Source organism: Bactrocera dorsalis, chromosome 3, assembly GCF_023373825.1.
Source record: "Bactrocera dorsalis isolate Fly_Bdor chromosome 3, ASM2337382v1, whole genome shotgun sequence".
NCBI classification, from domain to species: Eukaryota; Metazoa; Arthropoda; class Insecta; order Diptera; family Tephritidae; genus Bactrocera; species Bactrocera dorsalis.
In genome coordinates this window covers 21,751,731-21,773,939 of record NC_064305.1, presented here as the reverse complement: position 1 = coordinate 21,773,939, position 22,209 = coordinate 21,751,731, and the positions used below count along the sequence as shown (strand labels likewise).

Sequence of the window (22,209 nt, the reverse complement as noted above, 5' to 3'; positions counted from 1 at the left end):
GTGTGTATGTACATACATACATACATATGTATCAAGTATGGCACCCAATGGCATTAAGTCATTCGTTTGAGAAAGTACTGTGTGCCAAAGCGATTTTTTATTGGATAAAATTGATATGTTATGTGCATATGTATGTACGTATGTATGTACATATATGCAATTTATATGGAATAAATAATTGAATTAACATTTGTATTGATTGCTGTTTACTTTGTTATACCGTACATCTGAATTAAAAATAATTTAAATAATATGATAAATAATAACTTTTTAATCACAAATTGATTGAAAAATTAGAAATTTCATTCCGAATACTGGAACTTTAATTTGTCAAAATCAGAAATAAAAACTGAAACCTTAATTTTTCAAAATCGAAATTAAGAATTTAAAATTAATTTTCAAAATTATAATTAAAAAATTGAAAATTTAATTTTTCATAATCAGAATTAAAAATTGAACATTTAATTCGTCAAAATAAAATTGAAAACTGAAAATTTAATTTTTCAAAATCGAATTAAAACTGAAAGTTTAACTTTTAAAAATCAGAATTGAAAATTGAAAATTTTATTTTTCATGATCGGAATTAAAAAAAGAAAACTAAGTTTTCAAAATCAGAATTAAAAACTGAAAACTTAATTTTTCAAATTCGAATTAAAGTTAAAGTTTAACTATTAAAAATCAGAATTGAAAATTGAAAATTTTATTTTTCATAATCGGAATTAAAAATAGAAAACTAAATTTTCAAAATCAGAATTAAAAACTAAAAATTTCAAAATCGAAATTAAAAATTGATAATTAAATTTTTAAAATTAAATTTAAAAATTGAAAATTTTATTTTATAACTACAAAAGTTTTGAGTATGAGATTATCCAACGTTCTTGAAATAGACTATGCAAATTCTGGAGTTACATGGGTTTACGGGTTTCAAAAAATAAATTTTTTTATTGCCTTAAAATTTCAAGTGATAGTTTCGGAAATACAGCTTTGATAATTTGTGGTCTCAAGGCTAGCTAGGCTATGCCGTCTTTAAACGCGTTTTTCTTGAAACTGTGTTTTGAAGTCGGTTGACAAGATTTCTCGAGAACTACTCAACCGATCTCCATGAAATTTAAACAGGTCTTTAAGATAAAATTCTTAAAAACTTCGACGAAGGATTACAATTATTTAAAAAAACAACAACAAGTTTCACTGAAATTTTATTTTTTTTTTTGGAAAATTTTCTGCTAAAAATCCAATTCTCAGTTTTTTTCCTTCGTCCAAGTTTTTAACTAAATCATGTTTTTTTTCACTTTAAATGATCCTGTGAAGACGTATCCTCCCAACGCGGGCGCATCATTTTTCCGAAGGATCACCGGAAATTGCGTCGCAGTGGCCGAGTTTAAAATAATTTTCCGAAATATTTAGAATTTCTTTGTTAATCGTGTGTTGTTTGTTGGAAAATCGCTGTTTTTAGCCGAGGAAACCCATAGAACTCCTTAAGTAAATATAAAACAAAGCTACCGCTTGTTTTACCGTTATTTTCTTATGCCTTTTAATTCAAAACATAACCATTTTAGGATCTTTGTACAAAAGGCCATCTTTTTGAAATACCAACCACAAAGCTATTTGCAGCTCATTTCATAAAGCAACTATAAAAAACGCCAAACAAGTAATGTAAAAAAATGTTTTATAACCCAACATTTGACTCAATTCATTCATAAACATAGAAATGTTTGCCATAAGAAAATTTATTAAAAGTAGCAACATACAAATGACATGCAAAAAACTTTAATTAACTTAACTCATGTCTTCATGGCGGTGCAAATTTTTCTACGCCACTTGAAGGAAACAAAAGAGCCCTCAGCAAATAACAGGAAAATTTACACATACATATAAGTAGGTATGTATGTACAGATGTAAGTGGAAAGCACAATATAGGTTTGTTGTGCCTTGCACTTTGCTTGGTGAGAATTGAAAAATGTTTGTTGCTGACAGCATTACATGCGTCGCTGGCAAGCAAAAGAGCAGACGACGACGGCGCGCCGATGCGTGTTGTTGTTGCACTAAAATGTGAATGCAGCAAAATGTTGTTGCATTTATAAGCAAATGTAGTGTGTTGTTATTGCTGTTGTTCTTTATTTGGTTACTTATGTTTGCTGTTGGTGCGACGCGTAGCGACTTTCCATCGCTCACTGTGACACAAGCGATTAAGCGCACACACACACACACACACTTCCACTCCGACTGGCTGCTGCTGTTTGTTTTTGTAAATTAATGACTTAATTTTTGTGAAATTCGTAATTGCAGAAATTTCATTCAGCATTCAAATTCAAATTTAGCTGTTGCAATGAATTATATTGCGCCGCATATGGCCAACCAACTGAGAGACTGTGCGACTGTGTGGCCGTGTGACTGCATGTGTAAATGTGTGTGCACTGGTAGACTGTAGTGCATTAACATTTGCTTTGAAATGCAATTATTTACTCTGTTTTAATGTCATCTCGTCGCTCGTTTTGCTATGGTTGTTATTGTTGCTCTAAATATGTTTGTTTCTTTTTTCAAGTATTTTCTTTTAATTTGCATTTTTATTATTATTGCAAAGTATTAATTTAGACACTGTTGGCTTCCAGTTAGCCTCTACTACCAGTTGGCTTTTAGTACAGTATTTTAAATGTTGTTTTTATTTTCAAATTTGCGCATGTTTTGTAGTAAAATTTAGCTTAAATTGGATTAAATTAATGTCTGCTTTTCTGCCTGGGACAAATAAATAAGTAATTAAAGCTTGGCTTGAATGGCGGATGCAATATCAATAGCTCTGGAATGGTTTTACTAAAAATTTAAATTTTTATAGAAAAATGTATTAAAAATTTAAAGAGACACTGCGAAAAAACTATATAAAAACATATTAAAAACATGTAAAAATAAGTAAAAAAATTCAATTGACTTTTGTTTTAAGGGGTTATACATATATCTGTATATATTTTAAGGCCGAAATTTCCAAAAAAAATAAAAAATTTGTACATATATTATGGTATCATTTAACTTTATTTTAAGACTTAGTATTAGTAAACAAGAGGAAACGTTAACTTTGGCTGCACGAAAGCTAATATACCCTTCACAGGTGCATTTCTTTTAATAACTACATATCGCTCATTTGCTGAAGAGGTGTTCATATGAATTTTTCACTCAATGTGAAGTATGATATAACGAACAATTCTGCATTATTAACTCAAAAATCACGTTTTTTGAGTTATGACGACGTTGCAGCAAATGAGCGATATGTGTTCAGTTTGTATTGCAGCTACATATATGCTATAGTAGTAATCCAATCTGAACAATTTTTAGAGATTATATATTACTTTAAGCAGTAATCCATGTCAACTTTTGTGAAGATACCACCAAATGCGAAAGTTTTCCATACAAGCTTTGATTCCGATCTTTCGTTTGTATGGCAGCTATATGCTATGGTAAGCCGATCTAAACAATTTCTTCGAAGATTACATTGTTGCTTTAGCAAATAATCTATACCAAATTTCGTGAAGATATATCGTCAAATGAGGAAGTTTTCCATACAAGAACTTGATTCCGATCATTCAGTTTGTATGGCAGCTATATGTTATAGTGATCCGATATTGGCAGTTGCGACAAATGAGCAGCTTCTTGAAGAGAAAATGACTTTTGCAAAATTTCAAAACGATATCTTAAAAACTGAGGGACTAGCTCGTATATATACAGAGAGACAGACGGACATGGCCAAATCGACTCAGCCTAACACACTGATCATTTATATATATACTTTAGAGGGTCTCCGACGCTTCCTTCTGGGTGTTTCAAACTTCGTGACCCTGTTCAGGGTATAAAAATTTTTATTTGAAAAGGAACTACAGCTGATATAAGGGAGCTCCTCTCAAAAAAGACGTTTTGCGGTGAACACTGTATCTCTGAACTGAATACCCTAAAATTAAAAAAAACAGACTTTGTGGAAATAAATGCTAAGTCTAGTAAAGCAACTCGAAAGAATAACAAAATAAAATTTGTTGGCATAGTGGGGGTTTCTTAAAAAAAATCGATTTTTGGCCAAAACTTCGTCTTAAATTGTTTATAAAAAATATTTATCGGTATATTTAAGAAGCTCATGTTGAAATTTCATACTAATACTAAGCCGTTCCCGAGTAATGTTGGTCCACGACTTTGAAAACACCTTCTTGAGAAAAACGCGTTTAAAGTTTGGCATTGTACTTCCAAGCTCTCTGAAATGCCTTTTCAAATTCGCGTGTAACTTCTAAAATATTCACCGGAACGATAGGAAATTTTCTGTGTGTATAGCCGGGAATGAACTGGCTAATGAGCTTGTATTGAGCAGCCACCCACATGGTAGAACCGAAACCTTTCATTGCGGTTGTTCCCCACATCATTAAGGAGATGCTCCGCAGGGATGAAGCAGTCGGTACGGAGAAGCATTGGCAACAACTCCTAGGCATGCGACATGTTAAGTTGTGAATGGGTGCTTACAACCTGTAATCAACATCTCAAAGTGAAAAACTCAGGCTACTTGTCGCCTTCGACAGTGGCCATTGTAACCTCAAGAAGCACTTATATTATATAACAAAGGCGTAGCTTCTTGTGCGAATTGCCGGTTCTGAGACTTTTCGTCTGAAACTCCAGAACACCTGCTAATTGACTGCACAGCATTCTGTAGGCGCAGAACAAAGGCCCTTGGATACATGTTTCCAAATAGGAATCACTTCTCCATAAATAGCGAATCCTTCCCTATGAGATCTGATTTTCTTCTCAATAAATGGAAATTTCTATCTCTAACGGCAGTGCTTTATTAAAATATTTATTTTTGTATCACGAATTTCGAACACGAATTTCATGAAAAATGCAGGTTTTGGACCACTGGGAACAGTTTAATAAGTCAATTAAGCTTTTTCGAAATAAAGTTTGGAATAAAATGTTGCGCAACTAGAACATAAAGAAATAAATAAAGCATTAAGAATACCTCAGTTACAAATGTTCGGCAATATGTCAATTAAATGGATAAATAAAGTAAATTTACAAAAAAGAACAAAAAAAATAATTGTAGAATAATTTTGAGCAATTTTTAAGTGCATCATTGATATAAATATAACTTTTAATGCACTTGGTTAGTTGTGTTTGCAAATTTAGACGAGCACTTAACTTTATTTGCCTTTCATTGGACGTAAGTACTATAAATATTTGTACTCTGTAATAGATGAATGCGTAGGTATGCACATTTACCGATATTAAACGCTTAAAATAATATTTTCATGTCCAAATAAATATTGTTTTTGTGCTCTGAATGCAGGCATTTCACGAATATGTCCACTGCAATTAATATCTACATGCTGAAATTTCCTTTAATTTATGCATTTTATTTACAAATTTCAAAAACAAAATATTCTAATAAAATTTTGATCACCTTCCGCGTATCTAGATTACACGAATATCTACAAGTGCGCCTACATACGTAACTAATTATATTTGCGCGACATTTTAGCACAATTTTAAACGAATTTCTTTCAAAAGTTTTTACCTGTTGTCACATTTTTCAGTTGCTCGTGTAGAAATCCTACACTTAAATGCAATGCAGCATGTCTCCTTAAGCAATTTAATCAAAATCAGCGGCGAACGTGTGCAGACATGCCGATATGCAGGTGCCTACGGCACACATACACGTGTGTATATGAATGTGAGTCGCGTAGCCGACGTGGCGTATGAGTGATCTGTCACCAGTTATGCGTTGTTGCTGTAAGAATTAGCACAGTGCTGCGCTTCATATTCAGAAATGTCTACATACTTATATATATCTATATATTTGTATATCATAGATACACATGCTATTAATTACGATTTTACGCATACACATACATATATATATATATATTCGAAGGTATGTATGCGTACATGCGTATATTTTTATAATTATTTCTGCATCATTTTGTATATTGCCACCGTGTGTCGTTTATCTTTTTGATGTTCTTACGCTTTGTACGCTTTACAAGAGTTGAGGCGTGTCGCCTCGCATTTGTATCGCATCGTTTCGTATCGCATGACATATCTACGACATGAAATGCCTTATCCCCACTGTTAATACATATATTATGCACTTATACACTTACATATATGTATGTATGTATGTATGTATGTATATACATGTCTACGCTAAGTACAATGATTTAGGCGCAGCTATTTATATAACTAGGCGATGATGCAGCAACATTGCTGGCAGCAGGTGAATGACAGATTTTTATCAATTTTTCTTTAGCAGTGTTGTTGTCATAATGGGGACAACACTCAAATGCAGGTATGCATGTATATATGTATGTATAAACAAATATATATTATATGTACAGACGTATTAGAAATGGTTTGTTTACGCCAATAAATTCCGAAAATGTTGAGTTTTGCAAAGGTGAAAATTTTTATAGAAATTTTCATTGAAAAAATTGTTTGATTGTGAGTATATTCTTGTATAATTTTATAGGTCCATATATTTGCATTATATTAAAAGCAATTTAGAAAACTAAATGGCATACTTAAGTAATAAACATATAAAAGCTAATGGGAGACAAAAGGAAAAATATTTAAAAAAATATAAAAAAACTAAAATAAATGTTTTAATAAAAAGGATCATTAGATATATAGAATAAAATAAATGTCTAAATTACTGGAGACGTGTCTTCCGTCTAGCACAACGTGATTGATTTGGTTGGCGGCATTTCGATTCGGAGACAGCTTCATGAATTTTTCTATACTGAAATCTAGTATTACAGATAAACATATTTCGGACCCTGGCGAAGTCGATTAGCCTCAACCCATTTGGGAATGTTTCATCATGAAGGCTGAATTTACCGACTGTTGTGCCAAAGATACATACCTTCTTTGCCCACCCTGACGTTAAAGTCGCCAAGCACGATTTTGACATCGTGGCGGGGGCAGCTCTCATAGGTGCGCTCCAAGCGCTCATAGAAGGCATCTTTCGCATCGTCCTTCTCACATCAGCGATATGTTGAAGAACTTCGCATTGGTGTGGATTGTGGTTGGACATTTATCCTTCGGGGTGAATGCCAAGACACGGCGACGGAGTCTCTCTCCCACCACGAATCCCAAACCTAATTTGCGCTCCTTTAGTAAATGCCACAAGGACCTACTCGCCTGTGTCCTTGTAACGTCCATCCCATTTCTTAAGCGGCGGTGATGTCAGCTTTCACTCTAACGAGAACGTCAACCAGCTGGACAGCGGCACCTTCTCAATTAAAGGACCTGACATTCCAAGTGCATGCCCTTATATCGTTATTCTTAATGCGTTTGCCATGATCGTCATCAAAAGGCGGGTTCCTCTGCCGAGGCTATTTTGATATTTTCATTAGGGGTATTTTTTACGTGGCGGGTTCCAAACCATGGGGAGGGGATGTTTCGCCTTCTCACTTTAGCTCGCCTTCAAACAGATGTTCTTAGGCTACCCAGAGGATACTTGGTCAAAGACCGGAAGTCGGGAGCTGTTTGAGTCATATGTAAAAGAATCGTTTCTGGCCACTCCTAAGTGAATGGCGATCAGAGAACTTTCCTCACTTGCGTGAACTTCTACATATGACTCTTTCCTCCATCGTCTTTAAATAGGAATCCATCGTATTAAATAAGAAAAATTGCAAAGGAATGCTTTACATTATTTTTGACGGGCGATTGCATAATTTCTTCTTTAGAATCTTCATCGTTTTTCATGGCGCAAGAAGTCATGTTCGCTGGGTTTGAAATATTCAGTTCTACAATATCATCGGTTATAAATGCGGCTGCGCTAATCACATTGTCCACCTCAATATAATCTGTAATTGTAACATTTGAAGGGCTAAATACGCGCGTCGACTTTTACGTGAGCAGCTATTTAAAAACTGGGATTCCCCCGAAAAATGCGACTAAATTTAAAATTTCGATTTATGAAGAACTTCGAGTTAAGAAAATTTGAGTTATGGAAGAAAAATTTTATGAAATTAGATTACTAAACAATATTACCAATTCAAGAGTTCGACTTAAAGAAAACTGCGATTTATGCCAGTTCAAGTGTATATCGAATCACATCCTACAACACATTAATTGTAATTTCCACACCTTTTCCTTACAACACTTTATAAAAACGCACAACCTTTTTAGCAGTTAGATCCCACTGGTAATATAAAAAAAAAAAATAAATAAATTGTTTTCTTTTCTTGCAATGTTCTACAATTTTAAATGTGAATTTTCGTAAGCTATTTGATGACGGAGTCTCTTTACTCAAGCAATTTTTAGTAACAATCAACAGCTGTTTTCCTTAAATTGTATTACGTCAAACAGTTGCGCTGAACAGCGCAGACGATCGCATCAAATCACAGCGCATCACAACACGATCGCAATTGGATCACAACATATCGCACAACAACAAAACCAACAAATATCGGCCACCAAATATAAACACACACATATGCGTGCATACTTAAGTATGTACATGCATTACACTTGTAGAATGTCGGCTGGTGGTAATCGATCGGGATCGGAATCGGCATAAACGATTTTATACGTCATACATATGTACATATGTATGTATGTATTTGCTTTTTCGATGTGAAATTTAGAAGTTTATACGAATTCAGCGAAGAATGTAATTAGTTCGATTGCCGGCAAAACTCTGTAAACAAAATGTTTCGTATGAAAAGTTGAGAATTATAACGAATTTTCTTATGCTTACAAATATGAAAACATACATATCTACGCACAAGAAACTTTACTAGATGCATATATTTCTACATACATACGTATATACATACATACATATACAATATCTATATGCACTTTGCCGCTTTGGTTGCACTCAGACATCAGTCTAATATTGCCTACAAGTCGTCGACTGTCGGCGGTTGAGGTTCTATTTTCATGTGAAATTGAAATGAATAAAGCAAAACGATGAAATGCGCAAAGAAAGAAAAACTTTGCGTTGGTATTTTCATTACAGATACACATGAAACTGAAAACAGATCCAAGAATATCTCAAATCACCAACAATGCAGCCATGGCAAGTGTGCGAACAACAATAACAATAAACGGAAGAGCTAGCAGTCTAATATAAACCGTTATGTGTTTGCGTATTGTAGAAAATGCGTAAACGTAACGAGAAACCAGAGCAGAAAGTTTCATGTGTTGCATAGTGTATGTATGTATGTATATTTGTATACCTATAATTTATACAGACAAATGTATACATATGTATATTTATATAGTATTTAAAGATGTGAGCGTGATTATAAAATTTATTATTAATATGGCCGAATATTTATCTGAGATTCTAACAAGGAAAATAGTCATAACACCCTTCACAAATACAAAAGATTCTGTACACGAACATAATTATGATCGATCAATCTTTTTGGAAGATATAGGTTATAGTGGCCTGATTTGAAAACTTTTTTCGAAAATTATATCTTTGTCTTAAAAAATATTCCATGTCGAATTTCGTGAATCTTATTAAATAAAAAAGTTTTCAACAAACAATTTTTCAGATATTGTAACGGTACAAACCTTAGGCAATAATCAATACCAAAATTGTATGAAGTTATTTCGTCAAATAAAAGAGTTCTCCATACAAGGTTTTTATCTTGATTGTTATGATTTTATGGCAACTAGATGCTATATTGGCCCGATCTGAACCATTTCTTTGCGAAAATTTCGGTCTGTTTGTGCAATACTGCATGCCAAATTTCGTGAAGATATCTTGTCAAACAAAAAAAATTTCCATGCAAGAACTTAAATCCGATCGTTCAGTTTGTAAGGCCACATTATGTTATAGAGCTCCAACATACATATGAGCAATTTCATGCAAAATTTCAGATCGAAATATCAAAAACTGTAAACCGACGGATAGACAGAAGAACATGGCTAAATCGACTCAACTCCTAATGCTGATCCTTTATGTATGTATATTTTATAAAGTCTCTGACGTTTTCTTCGGGGTGTTACAAACTTCGTAGCAAACTTAATATACCTCGTACCGGGTATTTCATAAAAGTAACGGAACGAAGCTGTTTACGGTTTTACCTATCGTTAATGAAATCACTAGTTTTTAAAAGAAATTTAGGCTCTTAGGATCCATTCACATTCAACTTTCCACGCTTTGCTTGACAGTTCATATTTTAACAACAACTTTGCTCTCCTTACTTCTCTCCTATAAAAATGGCAACTGCTTGGCAAGGGGTAAAGAGATGAGATTTTCCCAACATTTTTCTTCGCTTCAAAAGCATGCTTCGAACTTTTATGTCAAAGCAAAAGTCTGAAACTAAGAGAAAAGTTTTATGTGAATCAGTCATTAGCTCTTTAAACTTCTTCTTAAATAAATTGTTGTTGTTGTAGCTTCAGATAGGATTGTGCAAATAAATTTGAGGAATTCTTTTGAGTTGAGCATCTTAGGTTTGCTAAAATTCCAGGCGTGTTCCTGGTCCGACGTATGTGGAACATCAAGAGATTTTATCTGCATCAATATTTGTTTTCAAATTATCCTCTGTTGGTGATACATACATACATATGTACGTGCTTAAGACGAAACCATACCTGTCTGCTGAAGAATTTAATTCATGATTAAGGACGAACTACAGTTCATATAGAAACAGTCCGTAAGTTTCGAATTATTAATTATTAAAAACGTGTTTCAATAGGATGATTCAAATAGAGTTTTCTTAAGGGTTTACATTGGTTTCCTCGGGTAAAAAACAGCCTTTTTTCGACAATTTTTTCTCATATAAACAGTTAAATATTTTATTAGAACTTTATATTTTTAAAGCATACACTATTAGTAAAGATATTCTGAAATTATTGGGAAAAAATATTTTAAACTCCGCCATTGCGACGCCATTTCCGGGGACCCTTCAGAAAAAAGATGCTCCCGCGTTGGCAGGATAACTACTTACAGGATCATCTTAAGTGAAAAATACCTTAGCTTAGAACCTGGTCGAAGAAAAAAAAAAATGAAAAGTGGATTTTTGGCTTTTGACTTTTTTACAAAAAAAAAATGAAAATTTCAGTGAAAATTTCGTAACATTTTTTATCAAACAGTTGTGAACGGAAAAAATCTTTCGTTTCAGCCTTTAAGAATTGTATCTCGAAGACCTGTGTAAAATTTCATAAAGATCGGTTGAGTAGCTCCCGAGAAATCTCGAGGCTGTATCTTCGAAACTATTTCTCGGATGAACTTGAAAATTTAGGACAATATATTAGAGGTTGTAAAATTTAATAAGACAATAAAAAAATAGATTTTTTGAAATTCGTAAACTCATGTAACCCCTCAAGTGAGGCATATGGTTGACTGAGGCCTGATCAATTATTCAAAAATATTGTTTAAAAATTATGTTCAGGCTGTACGGAAAGTATTGAGAATTTATATATATGTATATGTACATATGTACGTAGAATGCAAATATCAGTAGATTTTATTCTAGTTAGTGCTTTATGCTAGTCATTTCGGCAAATGCAGTTTTCGCCGATGGCTAGGGTATTATTTATGTAAGTTACACGTTCACATTTACCGCAGCCTAACCTAAAGAAATAAAAATATAACACAAAAAATAATAAGAATACTAAATATGCCAATAATTTATAATATTCGATATATTTTATAGTATTTTTTTGAAACATTTTTAAAACTCCCCACCCCCTTTCTTATCAAATTCCGAATTTTACAATTAGTCTACATAATCCTGAATGCAAAAGTCAAAGTATCGAATTTATTTCATTAGCTACTGGAACACTTTTTCATTTGTGTATCTGAAGATAAGTATGTGCATATGTATGTATAATAATGCCATAAAATGTAAATAATAACAACAGCCAATATATGTACATATGTACGTACATATGTATAACGGAAAAGATCGTGCAGCCGCGAGATCACTGAAAGTGAATACGATCTGACGATTTCTGCGTTTACACGAACGTTGTCTGATGCCAAAACATACGATCCGAATTGTATGGTAACCCCTCTGAGGAAAGTAATACCATGCGTTTTGTATAAAGTGTGGCTGTGGAGGAGAATGATTTTAAACGGCGTGCGACGTAGGTTGTGTAATTTTAGAATTCTTCTTAATAATGTATGAGTGGTTTATTTTCGAAAAAGTGTTTTGATTCAAGCGAATGTACGACTAAGTATACGTGAAATCAAAGAAAAACCAATTAAAGAAAGCGAAAGCGAATCAAGTGTGTAAACGGGAGTGAGAAATAAGTGTTGTAGGAAATATTATATGAGAATAAGTGGGAAATATGGATATGATCGAAATATTTTGAGTTTAATAATGTTATTGTTGAATTTATCGTTGATAAATATGTATGTATGTATGTATATTAAAAAAATAGTAAAAAATATTTACTTAAGCTAAAGAATAATTTTTAATTAAATACATAATTTAAAAGTCTAAACTTACTTCTAAATACAATTATGAAGCTGGAAAAATATATTTATTGAGTAGATAAAAATGATATTAAATACAAATATTTAATGCTATAAAAATATATACATAAATAATTTAAAATTCTGAGCAAAATTTTAAAATAAATATTTTTAATATTATTTTTTTTAAGAAAATGCTTCTAATAAACATTTAAAATAAAAGTATTTTTTTCACATAATAAATTATAAAAAACTATTTATTTGTGCAATTTAAGAAATAAAAAATGAAAAAAATATTTTTTTTTTATTTCATAAATTTGGTTTTATTTCATAAAATTATATAAAAAAATATTTTTTATAATTTTTTTTGTAAAAATATTTTTCTTTTATTGAATTTATTTATGAAAATTAAAGTAGTTAGTATGTTAGTATAAGTCTAATACTTAATAATGTATTAAAGACATTTAGATAAGATTGGTAATTAAAAATACTTTTAAAAAGATTTGTGTAAATAATTTTTCATCCACTTAAAATTTGTAAAGAAATATTAACGGAAATGGTTGTATATAAGTATTTTTAATACTATTTTCAATACACATACTAAAGATAATTATTTTGTGAAATTCGTATTCTATATTCTATACCTGCCTACAAAAATTTAGTTTTATTACACAATTCTATAGGCGAGTTTATTTTTATTGAGAAATGAAGAATCACGCAAATGTTCCAGCCCAAAGAAATTGCTTGCTTTGATAAAGATGAGGAGAAATAACTCAGCATGTTGCCACTTTTAATGAGCTGCAAGCGAATTAATATCATGAATTTATGGGCGGAAGTGAGTTTGCAATAAAAAACTTAATTCGATTATGCTAATGGCAGCTTAAAAAGCATAATTAATGGAAAAGTTTCATAATTTTCATAGAGCAGTATTTCTAATGGAAATTTTTTGTTTTTAAATTCTAAAATAAAAACTTGGCGCAAGGATCACAATATGATATTATGTATATGTAAATTTCTTAATCATGGTGTTGAACAAGTTTAAAAATAACAAATTAATATTAATTAATGAAAATAAAAAAATAACTTCAAAACGATAACCTCAAATATATTTACATATTTGTAATAAAAAAGTCTTACTTACTAAAAAAATATTTTTAAATTTTTAGCTTGAAGAATAATGTCGTAATAATGTAGCAAGTGAGAAGAATATAATTTTGCTATTACTTTTGAAATTTAAAGATAAGAAAAATTGTATTAAAATTAAAATTAAAAAAAATTTAAAAAATTAAATTTATAAAAATTAATTTTACATACATACCATATGCGTTAAAGTTTATTAAGGTCTCATATTGAAATTTGAAAAGTTTCAAAAATTTTATAAGCCTCAAAAATAATAATATTTTAATTTCGTGCCTAATTACACACACATTCTTCACCTCCTTACAACCAGAGCGATTATTTTTCGTCATTCAACTCAAATATTTCGTATAGAGCACAGACACATACACAGATATCTAAAGAATTTAAAATTTTACATAATTAAACATTTGATTGCCTTATTTTCGTGAAGAAAAATGCCCGAATTATATGTAAACATTTGGTAATTTCTAAAAATGAAATACGAAACTTCTATTTATTGCTTACTTGTGTTGTGCTGAGTGAAATGATCTGCGTTATTTGAGAATTTGCTGTTGGCAGGCGGCCAATTTTCGAAAGGCACGACAAATTGGGATGCACGCTCGTGAGTGAAAATTTAACGCAGGAGAGCGAGTATAAGTATAAAAAAATGAGAAAAGCTCGCAGAGCATTACAGTGACACAGAGAAAGACACAGATACAGAGAGAGGGAGAATGGTCGAAATAATGAACAATAGAGAGTAGAAAAAACCAGAGGAAGTTGAACACTATTTTTTTGGATTAGGATTCAAAGTAAAGATACAAAATTTTCTTTATTATTGATAGTAAGTGAATATAAATATTATATTAAATTTGATATTTTTAGCAGAAAATACTTTTTTATCCAATATGATTTGGTGTAATTTAAGATCGACTGCCAGATCTATGTTCATTATGAGATTCATTTGAATGAATATATTATAAGTTAAGAAAACAGTCCCAATCATGTTTTTGTAAGCCAATTTTAATACTTTGTGGGGTATTAAAGCAATCGAAGTTAACATTGTCCTTAGTTTTTGAAGTTTTTGTTATTTTATACGCAACCGTATTAACTAAACTGGTCGCAACTTTTATTATTCTTCTTCTTTACTGCCGTAAACGCCACTTACGCGGTTATAGCCGAGTTAACAACAGCGCGCCAGTCGGCTCTTCTTTTCGCAACTTGTCTCTAATTCGAGATACAGGTCATTCTCCAGCTGATCACTCTAACAGCAGAGAAAGAGGAGACCTACACTCCGTCTTCTTCTTCCTCAGTTTCCCCTGGCGGGTACTGTGTCGAATACTTTCAGAGCTGGAGTGTTTTCAGCCATACGGACTACATGACCTAGCCAACGTAGCCGCTGTGCATTAATTCGCTGAACTATGTATGTATGTCAATGTCACGTGCAACTTATCGTTCCTTCGAATGCGATATTCGCCGTTGCTAATACGCAAAGGATCATAAATCGTCCGCTGAACCTCTAGACAACTCGTAAGGTCGACGGGACGGGAATAATGAATGATTTATAGAGTTTGGTCTTTATTTGACGATGGAGGACTTTACTTCTCAATTGCCTCCTCAGTCCGAAGTAGCACCTGTTGACAAGAATTATTTTGCGTTGGATTTAGGCTGACATTGTTGGTTCTAAGATAGACGAAATTATCTACAACTTCAAAGTTGTGACTCTGAACGGTGACGTGGGAGCCAAGTCGAGAGTGGGACGACGGTTTCTTTGACGACAGAAGATATTTCGTTTTGCTCTCGTTCACTACCAGACCCATTTGCTTCACTTCCTTAACCAGTCTTGAGAAAGCAGAACTAACGACGTGGGTGTTGAGGCCAATGATATCAATATCATCGGTGTACGCCAGAAACTGTACACTCTTATAAAAGATTGTACCTTCTCCATGCGAGGCTGTTTTTCCTTTTCATTGAGGGCACTTTTTACGTGGCGGGTACCAAACCTAGATTATAATCCTGGGGAGGGGTATTTCCAATTCTTGCATTAGCTCGCCTCCTAAAAAATGTTTTTTGGCTACTCAGAGGATACTTCGTCTAAGACCGGAAGTCGTGAGCTGCTTGAGCCATATGTAAACTTGTGTGAACTTCTGCACATGACTCCATCCGCCCGAAACTTTTATTACTGTTATTATTAATACATATTTATTTTTTCTAAATACAAAATATTTTCAATGCTAAAATATAATATATAAAGATATGCTTATTCTGAATGATCTTTTAAAATATATTGTCATCTTCTTTTGCAGGTTTTCTAACTGCTATAGCAATGCGTCACTTTCTCCAATAACTCTTTGTAAAAAGTATTAGTTATCAAATAATATAAAAAAGTCTGATTAAAGGAGGTGTATTTTAAAATAAAAACAACAACAAAATGCTTCAACATACCGCTACGGATTTCTATGACTTGGCTGCCGCCAATGCTGCCGTATTGAGTGCGCGTCAAACGCCACCATACAGTCCGACGGGCTTGATCAGCGCAGGAGCGGTTCTTAGCAATAACAATAACAACAACACAAGCAATAATAATTTAGACATGTTGGGACACAATGGCAGCATTATCGGACCTGCCGGCGGTGGTGGTGGCGCTGGTCATATCGGCAATACGAACGGTGGCAGCAATGGACGTGAAACGTTGCCCAGTTTTGGCTTCACGCAGGAGCAAGTGGCTTGCGTGTGTGAGGTGAGTTGGAAGGCAATAAAAGTATTTAAGTTGCTAACTAATATATAGTTGAATAGACGAAAAGTTTGATAAATTTCAATTTTGTTGCTTTATATGTATTTGTTTTAGGTACTGCAACAAGCTGGCAACATCGAAAGACTGGGCCGCTTCCTTTGGTCCTTACCGCAATGTGATAAACTGCAATTGAACGAGTCTGTGCTGAAAGCGAAGGCCGTTGTTGCATTCCATCGTGGACAGTATAAGGAGTTATACCGTCTGCTCGAGCATCATCAATTCTCGCCACATAATCATGCCAAATTGCAGGCGCTATGGTTGAAAGGTGAATATATACATACGTCATTTTACTTACTTAAGGCGAAATTTTAAGTGTTTTTATATGTTGTTAATAATAATATTTTTTTTGATATTTATATTAATTTTGAACACTTTTATTTGATTCGAAATGTAGCGCATTATGTGGAAGCCGAAAAACTGCGCGGAAGACCTTTAGGTGCTGTTGGTAAATATCGCGTACGTCGCAAATTTCCACTGCCACGCACAATTTGGGATGGCGAAGAGACGAGTTACTGCTTCAAGGTGAGTGAGTGCCTCTAAATATGTATGTGTGTATGTGTACGACTTGCTGAATTTCGGAAGACAGGGAGGCATACAGTGTTGCATTTAAACTTTGTGCACGGTGAGGGTAACTGCTGCTGCTAAAGTTTCTTCACACACATGAGCCTTCGTTCGCTCTACTTTTCAAATAAAGGGGGAAATTCTGAACGCATGAAATCGTAGTAGTGTCGGAACTTGTTTCTCGAAATGAAGTTAAAACTTCTACGTGTCCTGCCGCATTTCATATGCACGTTTGCAGGTTGTTAAGTCGGATTGATAATCAGCAACAATTAAGCTGGCTTAAAGACAACAGCTTGGCAGCGCCTTAAAGCTTCTTGGTGGCTAGGGAAAATATTTGCAGTAGTGCTTGTTACAGAAATGGCTTCATTTGATTAACTTATGACCTTTTAAAGTATGTATGAGTATGAATTTTACACATATTTAAATACATACATATATACATATGTACATAAATTTTATTTTTTCTTCTTTCCAAACTTTGAAATCACTCAATGTTGTAATTTGCAAACTGCCACAGAAAAGTTTTTAATAAAATATTATACCTATTCTATATACGTATGTATGTCTATGAAGTGGTGAAATTTTACATGCATTTACATACATATGTTTTTGTAAAAAAAATCTTTGTGATTTCGACAAAAGTATACAAAACGATTTACATTACTAAATTTATAGTGAAAACATGACCTTATTAGTGAAGTAAGTGAATGAACGTGACTTTTAATATAACAATTTTGTTATAATAAAAACGAATTTAAAAAAAAATTTAAAACATTTTTCAGTCATAAATTGTAGTTTCAATAAAGCGTAAAATAAAATTTATGTTAATGTAATGTGTAATTAATAACTATATATTTCTCTTCCCGCAGGAGAAATCTCGCTCTGTATTAAGAGACTGGTATGCACACAATCCATATCCTTCCCCGCGTGAGAAACGTGAATTAGCAGAGGCTACAGGACTGACAACCACACAGGTCGGTAAACAAATTTTGATAATAGAAGATCTGAAAAATATATTTTACTAATTATATTTATAAAATGCCAACATACATATGTGTAAAATACATTAAAATCATAATTAGTGTTGGAAATTTTTTTAATTAAAAAATTTTGCATTAAAAATGCGGCTTTTAGTTAGATTTTTAATTTTTTAAATGTTTTTAGAATTTAACCTCAACATCTTCGATTAAAAATTATATTTATATTTTTTATTTTAAAAATCAAATTTTCAATTCTAATTTTAAAAATTAAATTTTTCAATTTTAATTTTAAAAATTAAATTTTCAATTTTTAATTCCGATTTTGTGAAAAAGAAAATTAAATATACAATATGTAGAGAATAAATATTGAAAATTTTATTTTTTTATTTAGTAGTAAAATTTTAAAAATTTTTTGTTTTGTTTTTTGCTTAATAGTAACAATTTTAAATTCAATCACAAAATCAGAACGAACAATATACGTTTGAATGTTTAGTTTCCGGACTACTGCTCTAGAGCTTTGAAGGTGATGGGTCTGTGCGCCCTCTAGTATAAAATGGTAGCACAAGAAGTATGTAAACGGGAGAAATGTAAATTCTAAAACAATTTTTTTAAATATTATTATTTTTTTATATTTTTTTTTTAATTATTATTTCTTTTTATTATTAATTTGTTTAAATATTTCTACCTTTATGCATGGGATCAATTCTTTTCTGTCTGGTATTTGGGTTTAAAATGAATACGGTTTTGTTAATACAAAAATATATTTTATTAATTTATCAATCCCATATTTGGGATTATATTACTTTTAATTTTTTCGAGCCATTTTTTATTTGAGATTAAACATTATTTTTTATGATAATAAGTTTTTCGGGAATACAAAAAAAATATTAAAATGTTAATTCCATTATTTTCAGAGCATTATTTCCGACCCTGCTGGCAATTTATTTTACTGCTAAAAAATTATAAATTTAATTAAAAATGTCGGGAACCCAAAACAAAGAAACGTCAAACTTTTAAATTTTGAATTAAAAAAAATATCTTTCAAATTATTTTTTAAACCATACATTTACAAAAAAGAAAAATAAAGTTCATACAAAAACATAAAAATATGATACATATCTAATAAAAAACATCAATCAAAAATCAAAACTAACAACTTTTTTCGTAATAAAAAATATAAAAATAATAATAAAAAGTAAAAACAATTAACAACTGTTTTTTCGTAATACAATATAAATTTAATAACGTACATATGTACATATGTTTATGTACAATCAAAAATATAAAATATTATTATAAAAATATACAATTAAAAATAAAAAACATTTTTTTCCATAACTTAACTTTTATAATTACCAAAAAGACAAATATTAACACCAAAATATATTTAGAAATTATGTTTTTCCAAAACTTTTGACATTTTATTGTTAGCTTCATCTTTTTTATTTTTAGTAGTAGCAATTTGCAAATAATATAAAAATATTGAAATTTTTAAGAATTTATTTTAAAAAAGCAAAATTTTATTTTTTCAATTAAATGGTTTTGAAGAATCTCACAATTTTTGGTACACTACAAAAAAATTACACCCGAATGTAATTTGTTCGCTTAAATAAATATTTATGCTCACCTTCAGCGTTTAGCGTAATTTTCACATTTTTGAAATTTTTAAAATTTTCAATGTCAAAATCGCCACTATTTTCTTAACATACACAGATGTGTATGTTCATAGATATTAACGTATTTATGTGTTATTTATACATTTGTGTAGCATTTGCTTTGCTTTATATTAATTTATCAATTTCACCACTTAATCGTTCTCTGTTTCTCGCTTGAATGCAGCTAATTAAGTTGTGTTTTGTAACAAATGACCGAAATTTGATTAATCATTTAGATGGCCTGGTTCAAATGTGTACGTATGTACTACATATAAAAAATTTAGGAAATAAAAAAGTTGAGAAAATGAAATGTTTATGTAATTGAATTTAAAACAAATCAATAAATATTTTTATTTAATTATTTATTAAGAAAAAATTTTAAATAAAGAAAATGAAAAATAATTATAAATAGAAGTAAACAATATACATATATGTACATATACATATATAATTATTTACATACAAAAAAATAAAAAATTATAAATATAAAAGCAAACAAAATTTACCATAAATGTTAACAACTCAAATAAGTTTATATTTATTTATTAATATAAAATTTTTTCAATTGCAGGTTTCAAATTGGTTTAAAAATCGCAGACAACGGGATCGCGCTGCCGAACACAAAGAGTAAGTAAAACCAATTTAAGATAAAAAATTTATTTAAAAAAATATAATCATATAGAAAAATTAAGAAAAAAAGCTGAAATAAAGCACCCAATTTACTGTTTTACACTCTCTCATGCTAAAAATTACGTTATGTGGCATTAATTTTATCAACAATATTACGCAAATTATCTAGAATGTTGTGTGAAAAAAAAAAATAAAATATTTGTATTAAGATGTCATTACTTTGGCACTGGGGGGTGCAACCCTGAATGTGACAGTTACAGACGTTTTAATTTTTGCAAAACCAAATGCAACAAAAAATATTTGCATATGCAATTTCAACTAAAATAAATAACCGTATAATTAGTGTCAGGGTTGTGAAAATATGTAAAATTCGCTTTTTTGTTTTTACAAATGAGATGCGGTGAAAGAAAGCGCATGGAAAATTCGCCACAAGATCATATTTGCATCCGCGGGCAGTACAAGCGGCATGACCTTGGCAATAAGCGATACACAAAAAAAAAGAAAAAACAAAACATAAAGCTTCAGTTACATACATATGTATGCTGTATGGATGTATGTACATTTGAGCACACACCCACATCAGCAGCGGTCGCTCACACCCCGAACGCTGCCACCGAGTGCTTACGAGCCGTCACAAGAACTATTCATTTTCATGAATTTGAGACAAAACAGCTTTTTGGACAAGCACAAACGAACAAATACCAAATTCACAACAACAACAATTATAATAATAATAGTGAAACAAATAGCAATAATAATGTCAAGAAAATAACATTGCACGAGCTATGAACGCGCTGCTGGTGGTCAGTTGTTCTCAGGCTCTTCTTCTTGTTCTCGCTGCTGTCAAATTTGTTCGGCTGAGGCAGTGAAAAGCGTAAAGGCATAAAAACAGAAAAATCCAATCTTCATATTTATTTGCCACTTCATATTATATACATACATATACATACATATGTACATGTATGTACAAATGTACATATGGCAGTGTGCCTGTGTTCATTTTTTAATAAAGTCCTCACATTTGTCGTCAGTTTCTCAAAATATGTTTCAGAGTACTACGAAATTCATATTTCATAAAATATTTTTTTTTTTCCATATGTCAATATACACATACATATAACCAATATATAGTATTTTATGTTATATTAAATGAAATATGATTTTTCTAAAGTAGCCAACAAGCATATTTTTAATGTTGCATGTTTCAAATAAATGAGCAATTAAGTGTAGGTGATATGAGCACAGCAGCTGACATTGGAAATTAATGAAGAAACGCGTTGAAAAAAGCCAGACTATTAATTAGATTTTATGACTAAAAATGTGTAAATGTATACAGCACTTTCCAAAAAATATTGAATATTAACACTTTGCTCGAAATTTGCAAAAAAAAATTATGTTTCATAAATTTCTTCTAGCGATTGTATGTACTCAGGTTTACCGCCTTCAGTTGAATAGTTTTACATGTAATCTGTGGTTTCAAATTCTTTTATTGTTTCGAGGTTGAGATACTTTGGTTAGTTAGAAAAGTTCAACACTAGTAATCACAATGATAAAAAGTAATTCTTGCTTTACTGTGAATAATATTTTGGTACTGGGCTTTTTGGCATCGTCTTCTTTCACTTTCCTCCTAGAGAGCAATGGCAAAAGCCTAAGTTATTTTGTTAACTAGATGTTTCAGAAGATATTCATGTTGTTTATCTTGCTGATGATATCTGGAATTAAGGATTCGCCAAGTTTTAAGGGGGAGATACCTTTAGTATCGTCAAAAAGGTAATTTTTTCCAATTTTACTATGGAAGAATAAAAACAGATCAGAGAACAGAGATTACTGTACCACAAAATAAAAATTATTTTATGTCAGAAAAAAACAAAAAATGGCGGAACAAATGGCATTGATTGACATTTTTTTGCGGCTTCTTATCCGAAACGAAAAAAGTACATTTTTTTAATCTGGAAGCTTTTATCAAGTGCATAGCAGAGGGGTTTTGAGAAATCGGTGATGTAGGCCGGGATTTTGTAAAAAGTGCCATACTTAAACAACTATCAAAATGCCCTTTTTCTCGGAAAATAT

At 31.4% G+C, this 22,209-nt stretch overlaps 1 protein-coding gene across 1 annotated transcript in view; it reads left to right on the top strand.

The window, feature by feature from the left end:
* Positions 1 to 22,209, top strand: part of LOC105224528 (protein sine oculis) — a 67,893-nt gene that overhangs the window by 9,340 nt on the left and 36,344 nt on the right. Inside the window, exons 2-6 of the mRNA XM_011202636.4 lie at positions 15,826 to 16,259; positions 16,368 to 16,578; positions 16,708 to 16,835; positions 17,744 to 17,848; positions 20,081 to 20,136. Of these exons, the coding sequence (XP_011200938.1) occupies positions 15,951 to 16,259; positions 16,368 to 16,578; positions 16,708 to 16,835; positions 17,744 to 17,848; positions 20,081 to 20,136 (809 nt within the window). The 5' untranslated portion in view covers positions 15,826 to 15,950. The remainder of the gene's footprint in view (positions 1 to 15,825; positions 16,260 to 16,367; positions 16,579 to 16,707; positions 16,836 to 17,743; positions 17,849 to 20,080; positions 20,137 to 22,209) is intronic.